Source organism: Phalacrocorax aristotelis, chromosome 17 (genome assembly GCF_949628215.1).
Source record: "Phalacrocorax aristotelis chromosome 17, bGulAri2.1, whole genome shotgun sequence".
NCBI lineage: Eukaryota > Metazoa > Chordata > Aves > Suliformes > Phalacrocoracidae > Phalacrocorax > Phalacrocorax aristotelis.
In genome coordinates this window covers 13,162,245-13,179,188 of record NC_134292.1, presented here as the reverse complement: position 1 = coordinate 13,179,188, position 16,944 = coordinate 13,162,245, and the positions used below count along the sequence as shown (strand labels likewise).

General features: G+C 44.0%; 1 protein-coding gene across 4 annotated transcripts; it reads right to left on the bottom strand.

Moving 5' to 3' along the window:
- Positions 1–576: 576 nt before the first annotated feature.
- ZBTB43 (zinc finger and BTB domain containing 43) lies at positions 577–13,164 on the bottom strand. 4 transcript variants are annotated; one of them, XM_075111994.1, is made up of 3 exons: positions 11,425–11,616; positions 10,535–10,581; positions 577–6,961 (listed from the first exon to the last, which is right to left on the bottom strand). In XM_075111994.1, the coding sequence occupies exon 3, from the start codon at positions 6,936–6,938 to the stop codon at positions 5,544–5,546; it is 1,395 nt and encodes a 464-aa protein (XP_074968095.1). In that variant the 5' UTR covers positions 6,939–6,961; positions 10,535–10,581; positions 11,425–11,616; the 3' UTR covers positions 577–5,543. The 4 variants fall into 4 exon arrangements, with proteins under 4 accessions (XP_074968095.1, XP_074968097.1, XP_074968094.1 ...); XM_075111996.1 differs by lacking the exons at positions 10,535–10,581; positions 11,425–11,616 and adding an exon at positions 12,199–13,164; XM_075111993.1 differs by lacking the exon at positions 10,535–10,581 and having other exon boundaries at positions 11,425–11,581.
- Between the last annotated feature and the right edge of the window lie 3,780 nt (positions 13,165–16,944).

The window sequence follows — 16,944 nt, the reverse complement described above, 5'->3', positions numbered from 1 at the left end:
TCAAACTTTTTAGTTTAGTGTTTTCTTAGGCTAGGCTGGCATGTTCTCAATACTTCAAGAAGACACATTACTAGATACACTTTTTCTTTATATATTTAATAAAGTTATATATCAACAACTTTTGGATTTGTACTTTTGTTTGAGCACTTATCATTTTGGCAAAAGTGAAATATTAAATACTAGTACTAGACATGCATTCCTTTCATTCAAGCTTAAGAAAACATTTACAAAGTTGACAGATAACATTTATTAAAACATGTCATACAAAAAAGGGGCGTGGGACTCTTCTATAAGAAGAAAATATTGAACAGTAACATTAAATTAAAACCATGCTGTACAATTAGGACAGCAATATTTAGACAAAACTATCCAACCTCTGCGATACAGGCATAACATCTCACAAAATATCAAGATATGCAAATTTACTATTATAAATGACTTGTTTAGAATAAAAACTTATAGCTCATTAAGGAAGATTCACTTGACTTGCATAAACAGTTACATTTCTGGAAGAAATATGGAATCCCATGAATAATTAAAAAAAAAAAAAAGGAGCAGCAATCAACAGACACAGGCTTCAAGCAAAAATCGGAACTTACAATTTAATCACATTAAAAATATACCATTTTGTTTTCCAGCATCTTCCCCTAGGGCACTGGCAGTTTACAGCTTATAGCTAAAGAAGCCTAGCTATCCAATGAAGCATTTAAATACCAAAGAAACAACTTCCTTTGTTGTTTTGAGAAAGGTTCTAATTCTTTTAAAACACTCAATATACTGCTGTAGGCTCTCATAATTCAGAGACAGGTCACCTTTCCGGCACCAACACAGAAGTGCTGAGATTACAAGACCTGATGTGCCTCCATTCTTTCAGGCTCAAATATACAGGGACATCATCACGTGTTCTTTTTACACCAAGAAACCCAATACATCAGCCTCTGATCATCCGCCTTGCTTTTGGTACGGGGCAAAGTTTCTCAACCCCAGAAACACCTCAGATGAAAAAAAACTACAACCAAAAATTCTACTCACAGTACCTTCTAGAGACTACCTGCTCACCCATACAACAAACAAGGTCATGTTTAAAAGACAAAACAAAACAAACAAACCCAACAGTGGTGTGTGAAATAGGAACCTCCTCCCTCAAAAGGATCAGATATACACCTAAGCAGAGATCTTAACCCTGCTAATAGTTGAACTTTTCAGAATGGCAGTTACACAGATTCCACGGTAATTAACATCTTAGTTACAAAATGGAATGAAAAGGAACTTAGCTGTAGTATCATTACATGTTCTTACCACTGATAGGTCAATGAATGGCTTTGCAGTAGCAGGAAATTCTGAAAGCCTCCTGTGTGTACGACGATTCTGGTTTTCAGAAGACATTCACTTTACTACAGCCAACAGCAAGCAATATGAAAATGCAAAAATGTTTCTAAGCTGTATCATTAAAGGTGATGAAGCATAAGGGAAGATTAATGAAATTTATCATATACATATGCATTCATGTTTTTTTTATATATATATATATATGGATTGCTTCCCTCGTCCCCACAAACAAATAATTTCCTGTATCTTGAACAAGACCACTCCATTAGCAAAGATTAAGCAGCTACATCTGCACATCTTGGTTTACTCTGTACAACTGTATTGGCCATAAACTGCAGGGCGGTATGTGGCAAGAGGCTGCACACTGCCCTGTGCTAGTCAGAACAGGTTCTAGCCTGCACTGAAACTGATGTAAACAACCCCTTGCATGCCAAAACTTCAACCAGAGGTGCATGCAGTGCCTCTCCTTAAACATATTTAAGAAAGTGGCAGCTGCTAGCAAGAGGTGCAGGGAGACAGATAAGGAGATACTCCTGGGGAAGAAACACGTGGAGATACTGAAGACCTGCTCTTGGGGAAACACATGGAGAAGACTCTGAGGACATGGATAGGGGCACACGTGCTCACAGAAGGGGGCACGCTCCATGCCTGAGGAGGTTAACTTCTGAGGGACTTTGGACCCTAGGTAAGCCATGCCAGAGCAGGTACTCCTCTGAAGTAACCACGACCCACAGGAGACCCAAGCTGGAACTGGCACATCCCTGAGGGGACTATGGCCTGGTGTCACCATGAACAGTGACACCGACCTGCCCAGAGCAGCAGAGGACGCCCATAAGATGTGAAGCGCATCAGACAAGCCAGTATGCATATAAGCCCAACCTCCTGCGTGATCTGTCACCTCGCTACAAGAACTGGCACGGACCGAGCGCAACTCTCGATGAGAACAAGGGAAACAGACTACAAAAGCAGGAGGAGAGGCATTAGACTTAAGTTGAGCCTGAGGAAGGGGAGGAAAAATGTCTCCTTAAGTGTTTAAGTAATTTTTTGTAACCTTTTTTTCCTCTTCAATACCTGAATGAGTGATTAGAATTTTGTCAAAGGGCAATAAATTAAATTCAGGAAAAACACCACAAGTCAACTGTTTTGCCTGTGTTAAGCAAAAGTAAGGATTTTAGACATGTATCTCGAGCTTCCCTTAAATCACCAATCCTCTCAACTAGATCTCATAACAATCACATCAGTATTTTCCCAAAATCATTTGTTTTCATGTAAATTAAAATCAGAAAGCCAAATGCTACAAAATCAGAGAAGCAACATTTGTTGGACTTTCAAGACAATGTCAAAATATGGGGCAAAACAGTAATAAGCAAATATTAAAAAGTTACTATTCATGCTAAGTCATTAAAAAAGGACATGGTTCTATAATATGATCTACTGGACCTGTTATAAAACCTTTAAAGTGTCTCTCGCAGTACATTTTAAAGCTTTATTTCAAAGTAACTTAACTGCAGATAGGAGTAATGTTTAACTTCGAAACGTCCCGTATAAAAGTCATTCCAAGCTGGTAAAAGAAACAGTTTTGCTGGCAGCTCTGTAGGATGGCCTGGGTTTAACAGAAATAATTTTTTGCTTGACCATGGTTTTCAGCCTGGCGTTTCTGACCAGCCTTTTCTATGGTTACATGGGAAGAGGCACCCTTAACCTTTTTATGCAACACTGAAGTGATGACTTGAAAGGGGTTGAGCACTAATGTAATATACAAGATCATTCTTGAAATGAGTATGAGAATACCTTCCCCCAAATGTGATGATGGTACTTGCAGAAATGACACCCTGTATGTAATAAGGCCTTGGAGAATGGAAAAAATAGGGCCACTGAGTGCAAGAAACCTTTCCTCTACACTCATGTAAACAGGCAAGCATTATAATTTTTTTTTAATATTAAAAAAGACAGTGTTAGCAGTGTGGAAACAAACGATAAAGGGAATATAATTTCTAAGTTTAAAAAACATACTTACAAAGTTTTATGATTTTTTTTTAAATACAAAGTGCTTCTATACATTAAGCAGGTTACAGTGTTAGTGAGCAAATCCCTGTTTAGTTACCTTGATTACAAGGGTTATATATGGCCACCATGGTATACTGTAGAGTTCAATTAAGTGCTAAGAATAGGAACTCTGTGGTGCTGACCATTCATGCCCATTGCCAGCAATGGGTTCATCTTATTTGGGAATATCCGTTTTAACAAAATTCCATATGAAAAATATCTGAAGCATTAGAAGATTAAGAATTAAGAGCCTCTTAAAAAAATTAAAGTTTGTAAGTAGAATGCCAGAAAATAAGTTACAGTAATTACAGCCCACTGAGTAGTATACCCCCAGCTTGTACCAGACATTCATGTTCAGGACACAGTTCGGTTCTATCTTAAGACAATTTGTAACTGGGAGTTCAAAAAAAGCATCTAAATAGTAATTATCTTTGTGTGGTTTTGCTTCACCATACAGGGTCATCTGTTTAAGTACGTTATCCTGCATATTGCAGTATCACAGAATCACAGAATGGCAGGGGTTGGAAGGGACCTCTGGAGATCATCTCGTCCAACCCAATCTAATACATAAATTGGGGCCAGACAGGCTTTGGCCTTTGATGCTGGTTAACTCCCCCCCCGACCCCGTTACCAGCACTATACTTGGACATCACCTCTTTCTATTATAGTCTACATATGCTTTAAAGGCTCTTTTCTTTTTATATGTTTCAGTAAACTACAAAGATGGGTTAATTGCTTTTGCATAGGACTGCATTAAGCATTCAACCCCAAAATCCTTTTGCCACCTTTACAACTCATGCATTCACTCTACCTGCAGAGCTGGCAGCATCCCTCAGAACTACAAACGCTCCTCCATCTGTCTCCAAGAATGAGAGCCCAGCATATAGATCCTCATCCTAATGAAGCAGAAGTGCCACTTTCCCAGCGAAAATCCAGACTTCGGACATGAGCATGGTACCATGTTCTGCAGTACCATTAATAGATCCAAAGACCATACTTCCTACTTTTTTTTTTTTTTAACACAAGCAACTTCATTTGAAGAGGTAAACAGCTCTGGCTGCTTGTGATCATGCGAAACCAGTCACAGTAGTTCAGTACCAAGAATCTATATTATAGTTCTTACTATCCAAAGAGCAAAGAATTAAAAAGTATAAATACCTATCAATGACTAAATCATTTTCCTAAAGCAGGTTCCTAAAACTAGATAGAAGTTCTCAAAGATGTTCTTGTACCAATAAGTCAATTCATAAATCCACAGTTTGGTACTTGCTACTGTAGTAAGCCACAAAAATCTGAGCAGAAAACTACAGTTTAAATGTTTGATTGTTTTTTGGTTAAGTTCCAAATGTTACACCTTTTTTTTTTTGACAAGACATACTTATTACACATACTCCCGCAAGCTCTCACGATATAGCAATCAAAATCAAGTCAAGCCAAGAATCATACAGCATTAGAACCTAGAGGAGCAAAGACAAATTAGGCTTAATACAGATTGAAGTTTATACAGTGCTCAACCATATTTAAGTGCTTTACAGACTCTAAAGAGAAATCAGCACAGAATTAGACAACATTTGGATAAAAAAAAATGGAAGACATAAAAGAAATCTAAACTATCTTTAACACAGCCTTTCATTAAGCAATACAGCAAAGGCTATTTAATGACATAGACAATCTAATGATGCTTGTTAAGTATGTCAGCAGTCTCCAGTTTGAGGTGGAATTCTAATTTTTTTCATTAAAATGTGAATCATGTAACCTGGCTGGATCATCCTAGCTCTCTTTTTCATTAAGTAGGGCTACTTAAAGTCCTCCTTCGTGCAAGTATTTGCAGGATTTGAGTCAATTTAGAGCTGGGTTTTAGTGTGAATTTAGAAGACTTAGAAAAACAACAGGGCTTGTTAAGTACTGCTGTGATTACAATCGATGTCAAAAAGACCTTACAGACCTCATTTTGCAAGCGCCTTTCAGATTAACCATTTGCACTTCGCACATCGAACACCTAGAGCAATACTGTGGAAAATAAATAGAAGTTTGGTCTGCTTATACCAGCATAATAATTGAAACTTGTTTTTTTTTTTTTTTAGAATTTACAATAGCAAGTACCAGACATTATTTGCATAATTAGTTTATTTTGCTTACTCTACTAAACAAATGTAATGACTAATGTCTTAGTTCATCTCAGAAGTACTCTGCTCAGCTTTAGAAGCTTGATATGACTTGGTACAAGAGGTCACATGCCGATGAAAACTGTCCCGCCACATAAATCTTTTCCCACAGATGTTACACTCATATGGTTTTATGCCTGTATGAATTTTCATATGGCCTACAAGATGGTGTTTCATTTTGAATTTCTTACCACAGACACCACAGCCATAAGGTCGAAGACCAAGGTGCATACTCATATGCCGATCTCTCTGACTTTTGTGTGTAAAGCTTTTACCACACTGACAAGGATACAGCTTATCAGCATGCGAGAACCCAGTGAGGGACGTTTCTTCTTTAATTCCCGTAGCCATTTCAATGCTTTCACCGTAGCCTGCTGCTATCATAAGATCCTGTCTGTGAGCACTTAAATTTCCATCTGCCCTTTCACCAGAAAATTCTTCCATAGAAGAGCCGTAGAAGTCAACTTGTTCATCATAATTACTTTCATCTGCTTGTTCATCAAATTCCGCTTCCATCTTTTTGTCACCTATATGGAAGTCTTCAACACCTGAAGACTGGATTGAGTGATCTGCCTGAATGGTATTCATGGATTCAGAAACTTGGTGTTCATCGTAAGGATTATCAACACCTTCACAGTCTTGTTCAAATCTTTCTGGTTTCACATGGATCCACCGCTTGTGAGACATGATGCTGGGCTTGCTATACATAGGTCTGGTATACTGATACTCTGCACTGTCACTAGTTCCTTCTTCACCATCCTGACTTGTCATTCCAGTGCTAAGTCTGTCATGTTCTGTTGAAGAATTACTGGGAAGGTACTCATGTTCTGTCAGTTGACATGACAGTTCATCTTTAGAGCTCTCTTCCTCATTTTCACCATCCCTTAGTTCCTGAACTTTGTGGAATTCCGTCTGTCCTCCAGAGCCAAGTTCAAAGGTTTCAACAAGGCCATTGTAACTACTGCTGCTCGGGGACTGATGATCACTGCCATGGTTCATCTTCTGGCACAGAACGGTTGGATTCCCCTCTAACACTTCAGTGCATTTATCCACTACATGCCACATCTGAAGGAAACTTGCTGCTGTCAAATAACTAACAATTTCTGGAGCAGGCATTACCAGCCGACCCGTATAGGTAGACAGAAGAATGTTTTCAAATACTCTGGGATTCATCACATCAGGCAGGACTATTCGCCTGCTGTTTTTTAGGAGAACCTGATCGCAGAAGTAAGGTGAACTAGCTGCAAGAACAGCTTTATGGGCTCTGAAGAGATGGCCCTGAACTACAATGGACACATCACATAATTGTCCTTGCTGGCGCTGCTGGTTTAACTTCTGCAAAATGGTGCTAGAAAAATCTGGAAATTCCACTCGAAAAGAGCTTGACCCAGACTCCATTTCATTACAAATTTAGTGTTGCACTGCAAGAAAAAAAATAATCAGAAATTCTGCTTAGTAAAGTATTGATCTTTTCATTTCCTTCTACACTTTCTTTTTTCTTTAACAAAAAACACTTAAGCAGACTCATTCAGAACTCAGCCCAACATTCTCTGGATCCTATGTCACTGCTGTACTTCTAGTTCTCCTACCCGACCTCACTTCTCTCTTTTCTGAAAAGTTGTACTGAGGCCACAAATTGCAAGGCCAGCACATTTTGCTTTTTCTTCTGTCTAGGAAGACTCATCAACTATAGTGGGAGCTACTAGCAGCATGCCACCCAGGTAAGACAGATTAAGCATTTCAAGCATGCATTTAGGATAACAAAAACAGTTATTTGATGAAATTATAGCAGTAGTTCTAACTCCAGGATGTCCCAGAGTTTATAACAGCATATGAAAGATTCTGCATTTCAACGGCCAACAAAATCATCTCATCAATCCCCTAATGAAGACTGACTGTACTCTTACGGAATATTCCACTTTAAATGAAGTTTTCAAAAGCTAACATATTGATTCATACAGTGACAAAGGCAGCGCATATAGAACCCTAGTGAGAATGAGGCTTATAACGCTTCTAGTGATATTTCCATCATTTTATTAACTGAAAGGTGGAATAGCAACATCTTGTACAGCTGTGGGGCTATAACCTAATCTTTTAATTCTGAGCTTTTTCAGATGTTAATGCAACATTCCTTACTTCAAAAAAACCTTACAGAATTAAAAATGTTAATCAGGAAAGTCATACCTCTGCTGTACAGAACTTTTTCTGCATGTACCTTATATATTTGTAATGATGCAACAATTCATGCTAGAAGCTGAGCTAAGAGCTTACAGATTTTAATGTTTGTATTCCCACATGATCCAGATGTCTTATTACAAAGTTAAGTCTTTTAAGCAGGAATAAAATTTTTTTAAATGCCTACTTTAAATTTTAAATTGAATTTGAGATAAATTTGCCTGTTATTATCAGTAGAAATAACGATGGAAATTTAAATGCAGCTACAAAAGACCAACATTAACTACCTAAGTTAAACTCGAGCAATTTTTCCATTTGATAATGTGTAAATTAAATACAATGGAATTCCAGAGGAGTCCTGGAGTAGCAATGTTCCTCTGTCAAGTTGTTTCTCAGAAGTGGGAAAGTGTCAAAGTTTTAGCAGATGGCGGTGCACACCTCAGAGAGAACACTTAGTAAGTTAGCAGATAGCATATACATACAGAATTTAAAGCACTTTGTTAATAAGGTGCAAAAATAGAACCTGCATTTCAAACAGTTGGAGGACTCTGAAATTAAAGTACTTCTATGCAAATATGGCATCAAGAAAAGATGATTATGAGTCCCTACTAGAGAGAGCCTATACAATAACCATAGTACTTTCCATACAGTTATGTAACCATCGACAGAAAACCGTTCATTTGGTGCACTGTGTTAAAACGCTGGCACATCGGCCCAAACGTATGACTGCTAAGTGCAGAAAAAGCAGCAGTGTTTGCTTACAAAATGCAGACTACACAGGAGTGATTATGTAAATCACTCAATGTTTAATCAACAGCTCATGGTTACATAATCCCTCCCTTACCGTTTTGATCTGTTTTCCAACTCATATTCTTGACAACTCTCCCCCACACCCCCAAAAAATCACTGTTCCATCTCCAAAGTTTCAACGCTAAAAAAGGATGACAAACATATGGAGCATAGGTGATCCCTGTCATCTTACATAAAGGTGACTAGGGTTTCCACAGAGAACAGAGCACAGGAGTCAGAAAGCCATCAGGACTTTCACAGGCCCAAACTCCTTGCAAACATTGAAACCGGCATCTTCTGCAGAACTGCGAATATTATGCTTTTAGATTTCCTTTTAGCTTTTCACTAGAAGCATGGTATCAATCCGACTCTCTTACGAAGGTCTCTGAGGAAAACAGACTGGGAAGAACAATCTTCGTAACCATAAATAATGACAGCAACATAGTCAAAAGAAAAAAGGTACCCTTTCTGACCACAGTTTCCTTCTTTCTTCAAATCATACACTGATTTCCAGTGCTGGGTAGTGGGAAGGACTGGAAGGACTAAAGAAAGCTCCCACTGGAGGACAGTCAAATAACTAAAAATGTTGTAGTTGAGCACCATAACTTGCTGTATACAGTCACATGCACTTTCACATTTTCATAATGCGGGAACATGTGCCAGGGGAGGGTTAGGCTTGATATTAGGAGAAGGTTCTTCCCCCAGAGGGTGGTGGAGCCCTGGAACGGGCTCCCCAGGGAGGCATCACACACCAGCCCGGCGATATTCAAGAAGCACTTGGACACCGCCCTCAGAGACACGGTGTGAATTTGGGGTTGTCCTGTGCAGGGACAGGAGTTGGACCCAATGACGCTTGTGGGTCCCTTCCAGCTCAGGACTTCCTATGATTCTATGATAAATTGTTACTGTTTCACTGGCTGAAACAATTGTTTAACCTAAGAGGTGTTTACCAACTACCTTGGGACCCTCAGATTTAAGATGAGAATCAGTCATAATTTCAATTAAAAAAAAAAACAAAAACCCCCACACTTGGTGGCACAAGGTAGTTTTCCTGCAAATACTGCCGCCCATAAACCATGGGTGAGCAGTTACATTCTGCTGAGACAGTATCCAAGGCGTATCAACTGAGGAGACAGCCTAACACTTGCAAATCTAGCACACCACTTTCAAGTGCTTTGACCAACAGTGTTAAGAAAGAGGAAAGCCCTTTATATCACAAAGCGTTACTCTCCAGAGAGTCCTCACCTTCAGCCCTCACAGCTTGCTTTGAGTATCTGACAAGCTAAAAATGATTGTGCATATCCTTGAACAAGCTTCTTGAGATGTAGTCCCAAAAGTATATGGAAATTTTCATGTGAAGGTGCAAAACAGAAAATAGCTCAGTTTCCCCACCTTTAAAGTGAAATAAAAAGTCTAGGGACAGTAATCGACTCACCCCAAGTGAATTACCACAAACTGTCATACCTCAGGTATCAAGGTGGAATTTGGATTGAATACTACTACATTTATAACCTAGCTGTCATATAACCACTTTTAGCTGGTCCAGGAACAATCCGTATGATTGTCAATATAAACTGTTCAGTAGTCTGAATGGTTCTTAATGTAATAAATCCAATGGAATATTAGAAACAGCAGAATTTAAAATTACTTCCTTGGAAAAGGAATCTCTGAAAAGCTTGCAGTTCAGCTGATCTTTTCCAAGTTAGCACCTACATAACAGCAGGAGACCACCTTTAAGTTTACTGTCTTCAGTGCTCCTCAGTTTTTTTTCTCAAAGCATCAGTCGTGCTTTGTACCCATACAACCAGTCCGCTTCAGGAAACCAAATCAGCAACGGCGGTTTTTCCAGAGAGTAAGAGAATACTATGCCTGCCAGTTCAGTCATTACTTTTTCTTTCCATTTTACTTAAAACAACTTGGCAACATTATTTAAGTATTTTAAACAGTTATGTTACAGCTGGTGTACGTTATAAAGTATATACTTCTTTTAAACAATCAGATTATTTTTTTATGCAGATGCAGTTCTTTACCTGCTTTCAGAACATTCTCAGATTTCAGACTGTTTTTCAATACTTTCCTACAAAAAACGATAAGCCTTCAGGATACGTTCAGCTGAAATGTAAAGAAACACATCTACAGACCTTATATAACTACTGCTTGCCACCTTTCAGCAGGGACTCAGCCACCACAGAAACAATTCCGGGTGGGAGCAGGGCTTGATATATTTTCAGTTCTGATGAAAAACAAAGCCAATTAAATGTAAGTAAAACGTTTTCTATTAGTAAAGCCAAACACATCAAGAGAAATTTGGCTTTTTATCAAAGAGGTTTTACTTCCTCTTTTTACAGTCCACTCCGTTTCTGCATTTTCCGTATCCCAACTAATAACGAACAAAGTCCTTCTATTTTAATTAATACAAAAAAATAGTCCCCCCGGTAGAAGACCGAGTGAAACGTACCAGGCATAGATTATTTAATTAAACATACAATTACTTTCAGAAGCACTAGCCGGCAGTTACTTCCGATATCCGAACGCAGAGCTTCTGAAGAAATTCCCTTCTTCCCTCAGAGCGCTGCCGCCACCAGCTGCCACGGCCGCCGGCGGGCCCTGCCCGGAAGGCGCTACCGACCACGGCGGCGGGCCCGGCCAGGCCCCGGTGCCGCCACCCGCCGTGGCCGAGCAGACCCGCCGATCGGCTCCGCCCGGAGCAGCGTCAGGAGCGGGCCGGGCGCCGCGCCCACCTCCCGACCGCCCCCCGCAGCTCCTTGGGCCGCCGCGAAGAGCCGCCCCGGCCGGAAAGCGGCGCGGGGGCCTCGGACGCGGCGGGGAGCGGGCAGGCCTCCCGCGCCGCGCCACGCCGCCCGGGAGCGGGCCCGGCGGGAGCGCGGGCCCCCGCGGGCCTCCAGCGGCAGGGCCTCACCTGCGGGCCGCGAAGTCTCTCGCATAGCGGGACGGGACGCGACGCGACCCAGCCTCAGCGCTCGGTGCGCCCGGCACCGCCTCCGCGCCCCAGCCCCGGCCGACGCCGGAAGCAGCCCCCCTCCCCTTCCTGTGGAGAGCTTCCGCATCCCTCTCACGTGACGGCCGGGGCCCGCCCGTCTGCTTCCTGCCCGCGGGGCGGGGCGAAAGGGCGGAGCCCGGCGGGGACGCCCCGCCCAGACCCCACCCCCGGGCCCTCCCCGGCGGTGGCGCGAGCGGCTGCGCCCGTTCCCCGGGGCGGCGGCGGCGGCGCCCCCTGCTGGTCCCGCCGCCCGCAGCGCCGTCCGCAGCGCCGAGGCGGGGCTGGCGGCGCCGGGCGGGGCAGCAGCGGCGGGGGAGGGGGGTCCAGGGGGGTCCAGGGGAGTCCCGGGGAGGGGGGTTCCCGAAGGGGGTCCCCGGCGCGCCCCCTCGCTGCTGCGCGGGCGGCGGCGGCCACGGCGGCGGCCACAGCGGCGGCGCCCTCGCTCCTCGCTCCCCGCGGCCGCGGAGCCGGCGGCGCTGCCCTCCCGCGGCCGCGCGGCCGCGCGGCGGCGCCCTGCGCGCAGCCCGCCCCCGCCCCGCGCGGGCCGCGCCCGAGAAATCGCCCCTGTGCCGCGGGCGGTGCGGCGGGTCCCCGGCGGGCCCTCGGGCGCTCCGCGGGCGCGGGCGCGGCGCTCACCCGCCGCAGGGACGCCATCGGCGGGCGCTGCAGCATCGGGCTCCCGCGGTTCCGTACCGGGATTTGACGTAGCCGGGAAGGTAACGGGCAGGCGGCAAACGCGGGTGTCGCTGCAAAGGGCAGTCGAGGAGAGACGGAGCACCGGCCTGCTGCGGCGTGCGAGCTGCTGAGGAGCGCAGGAGGAGCCGAAGATGCGTGGCATTCACGGGAGGAGAAGTGGACGATGATACGTGCTTGCGGTGGTAGCACGGCCCGGGGGTCTCTGGGCACGGCGCTCTGACGGCGCGCACGGCGAGGGTCGGGATGCGGGCGGTGAGGCGGCGGGCGCCGAGCCTGCCCCGCCGAGCGGGGCCGCTGCCAGAGAACAGATTAGTCCCACAAAGCTAAACCTAAACTAACAATTGGGAGTAGCGGCCGAGGAGTGGGTTATCATTTCATCAAAATTTCTCAATTGTTGAAAAATATTGTGCAAGGCTGGGACGAATATATGCCCTATAATTTCTTATGAACAATGTGGAAAGCATTCTCTTTAATGAGCACCAGGTCTTTCAAACAAGGTGTTTGTGGTACACAAGAACAGAGGCATGGCCCAGCGAGCCATCACGAGCAGGTTACTTTACACGTTTCACAGGACAAATGCAATCTAGTGCCTTGAAAAGGAACACAGGAGACACATTTCGGAGCAGAACCATAATCTTCCCCAGTCCAGCCTCCCTTTTAATTTTTTTTTCCCCTTGACAAGTTAATGTGCTTTGCGGGAAAGGGTAACAAATTATAAGATGCAATTTTGTAGGAATTTATCCATAAGAAAATTTTAAGTTTCCTTTCACCACATTACTAGCTGTCTCAGTATGCCTCGAGGCATTATTTTTCTATTTATCAAAATACATGTCTTTATTTTAAAGTTAAGACTTCTTACAACTCCTGTAGTACTTCCTGTAATTTTCTGAGCGGGGTTTAACACATGTGTGTCAGGAGGGACCGAATCCCTAATGTCTTCTGCATTCTAAATACATGGTTTTCACATTCTTTGGGTCCGTTTCTTTGCATTAATTAATGTGGCATTTGCCTTTCTGATCTCTTGGTGATCCAGAACCAGGAATCACCCAGCAAGAGCTCCACGTGTAGAAAGGCAGCACAGGGTGAATGTGGAGCAAGCTCATCTCTAATGAAACCACAGTTAATAAGTTGATCTGTGTAAAAGCGGGTGATGTTAGTGTATGTGCACGGGAGTTGCCATTTACATACCGGCAGAGGAGAAGTACCCTTCTTGGCCTGCCCTCAATCTACTGGTATGCGTGAGAGACGTAAGGATGGACAGATGATATGTCCTAGTAAAGTGCATCCTTTTCCAAGTTTTTCCTTCCTTTCTAAACTATCGCAATGCGAGGTTTAGATCAATATTATTTGTAGAATTCTTTCAAAGATTAAATAGTTAAGAAACAGATGGTTCAGGAACGGCTCCTGAAGTTCTGTGTGTTGTTGCTACACTGGCCATGAGAACAAAGTCTTAGAGCTGAGTCAAACTTCAAGTCTTTACCAAGGCAGGTAGAAGCGGTGAAAGTGGTCCCAGAGGGCTGCAGGGGCAGCTGCTCTGCTCATTCTGACTCCGCTTGTGGGCAAAACTACCAGGCGCCCCGGCATTGTTTTGCAAGGTTGAGGCTTCTGCCCCGTAGGTAGGTTAGGAAAAGAAAGGGAGAAGGTGTCTGTGAGAGAGCAGGCAGGGTGGGAGGCGTGCAGGAGAGCGATGGCGTTCTGTGTGTGATAGCTTTGCAGGTGCCTGCGTTGTGCCAGCAGCATCGCGAGTGTGTGCCAGAGGCGTAAGGGAGATGTGTTGCATCGTTTGCCCAGGGACACATTCTTGGGTTCTCAGACAAGCTGTCAACACTCGGGTTGGTGACACTGGTTTACAGATGCGACTGGTTTTGCATCTTGGGAAACGGGGTTTAGACCAATGTTGGGTGTGTAACTACGGGCTGTACTGGGGGGGACAGCAAGTCAAAGCAACAGGCTGGTCAAGAACGTAACTTCTGCCATCGGTTTCAGTGAACACTCATCTCGGAGCTTTAACAAGCAGGGGAAAGCAGGCTGACGTAGCTTTATCCCAAGTAGCAGCATGAAGGAAAAATACTCTCACGCGTGATGAAGAAGGACCTCTAATTTAACTCAGAATGAAACACTTAAGTTGATTGTTAAGGGACTTCTTTCTTCCTTTTTTAACTGAAGTTTAAGTGCAAATGTGCATTCCCTGCTCATTCTCCAAACTTAACGTATAAGGAAGAAGTCCCTTTTGGGGTCTTCAAGCAAAGTTTGTGTACGATGGTTGAAGAAATACAAAGGGCGGTAAGCTCTATCCTCCAATAGTAGTCTTTGTCTGGGTGTTAAGGTATGCATTCAGATAAGCATTGTTCCATCTATATTGTCAGAATGGAGAGGTTGGTTTAGTGATGAAAAGCCAGAATGTATTAAGCTAGAGTTTAAAGAATACTCACACAGCACATTGTGTATAATTTCTCATGCTACCCAGAATCTGTCTACTGAATCCTGGATGAAAACTGGCCTTAATGACAGTGACTGGGGGGGCTTGGTTTCTGCAGTTCACTTCCAGCTGCACTCGCTTCAGAAAGCAAAATTGAGCACAGGGAAATAAAGAAGTAGCGAGAAAGTCACCAACATCACATGCAGCACACTGAGGAGAGAGTATACTGCCACGCCGGGATTGTGATAACGCATAATTGCTTGAAAGATTACTTTATTTCTATGGTTTGATTTGGGAGTTGATGTATTTTCTAATATAAGCAGTCAATAAGAATAATGTTGTCACCACAAGATTTCCCTGAAGCTCCTCCTGTTCCTTTGTTCCGCTGATGCTCTCCACCTGCGCATTTTCAGCACTGCTGTAGGCACTACGAGGAAGGGACCACCAGAGAGCAGGGCTTGATCCCGCTGTCCTAGCAGGGCCCTGGCTCTTCACTCGTGTTCTCTGCATGCGAAGGACAGGTACCTGCTCCGCTACGTGACAAGCACTGTTCCACGGTCAGAGCGCTCAATTGGCCGTGCAGCGAGCACACACAGGAACTTTTCAAAATTTAGATGAGATTCCGCAAGAGCGGTTTACAGGATGAAAATAGATCAAAGACTTACTTTGAACTCTCCAAACAAACCTGTGGCCTTCATGATCGTGTTATTGTTCCAGCATATTAAGGGAATTCATCACTCAGCAGCTAGCTGTTCTATTTCTATCAGGAATAAAGCCTCCAGACAAAAAGTTAACACAGTTTTGGACAGTGTCTTAAGATAGCAAGAGAAGCAACTGAATACTAGGCATTTTTTTTGGAAATTAAACTACTGGAATTTTGTGACTCTAGCTCTAAGAAAAAAAAAAGGGAGTTCAAGTATAGCCTCTGTTTGTACTAGCTGGTCTGTCATTTCTCTCGTGGTTGTTAGGGATGCAGAAGACCTGTGTTGCTTCTCTGTAGGAACCTGGTGAGCTAAGCCAGGGTAGGGCCACTTCATGTTTGTTTTGGAAGTTTCTCCTTCAGTTCAACTTTGTTAGAAAGAACACATGTCAAAGTCTTCTTTATAAGTGAAAATCCAGGAAAACAATTTTCAGTCTTGGAGATATCTGGCATAAGCAGTGACTCTCTACACTTCCCAGTCTTGTCCTGTGTAGATTCTCTGAGTTTACCTGAAAATAACGATTATTTTAACTTCAGCAGCACGTGTAGCGCTTGGCGTTCCTTACAAAATGGTCTTCCAGGGGGAGAAGGTGCAACTACACGCATATGTGACGCTACATGTCAGGGAGCTCAACGTGCCGGCGACGTGTCTGTTGCCAGTTGCCCTCGCCTCTCGGTGGCAAGTTTCAGCAGCCTGGAGGGGGACGGGCGGGAGCTCAGGACGCGACCTGCGTCCCGCCGGCAGCCGCTGCAGAGGGCTGCCCTAAGCTCCCTTGCTCGGAGGAAGGGTGGGTGCGTTTGACCCTGTTGGAGCGGCTCGGGGCGGGGCGGGGCCGCGCGGGGCGGGGCGGGGCCGCTGCCCGGCTCGCCTGGCCCAGCAGGTGGCGCCCGAGGCCGGGGCGCCTGTTCCCCGCGCGCACGAGCGTGAGCGCACGTGACTAACCCTGAACGCGCCGATTCTGTCCTCGGAACAAAGCTTCGAAAAATTAATATTTATTCTGTTTAATCTTTAACCTTCTTTTTAAAGAGAACAGACGATAATCTCTGGATTTTTAAACGCCTCATAAAGACCTCAGCTGGGTTCGACTCATCACTGAAATGCAGCAACCTGGAGAAATGCTACATTCAGGCAAAATACGTACCAGGTGTATTTATAACGGGTCCTGCCCTCACGCCATAAGGGAACCTGCATTTGCCTCCCATTTTCATTGTCAAAGCTCTAAACCAGAAACTTGCTGTACTGTTATAGCAAAAAAGCACCAGCTGTTGTGGCCAAGGTCGCGCTCAGTAGCATCACGCTGATTTGGATAATTCACAAGCTGTGGAAGTCTAATCCTGTGTCTCCTTAAAATTTCACCCAAGATAAACCAACAGAGATTTTCTTTGACTTAGCTCGATCGAGAAAACATGTTAAAAGACAGAAGGGAAGAGAGAGAGGATGCTGTTCCACAGGGGCTAAATGAATTCTTTGAGACAGAATGTATCTGAACAAAATTTGGTCTGTGCCTGTATTTTCAAGTCTAATAGTGCACATTCACAGACTTTAAGCCCATATCCCTCCTACATTAACAGGGACCCTAATACAATCATGAGAAAGGGAAAGGTGATATTTAATATGACACAA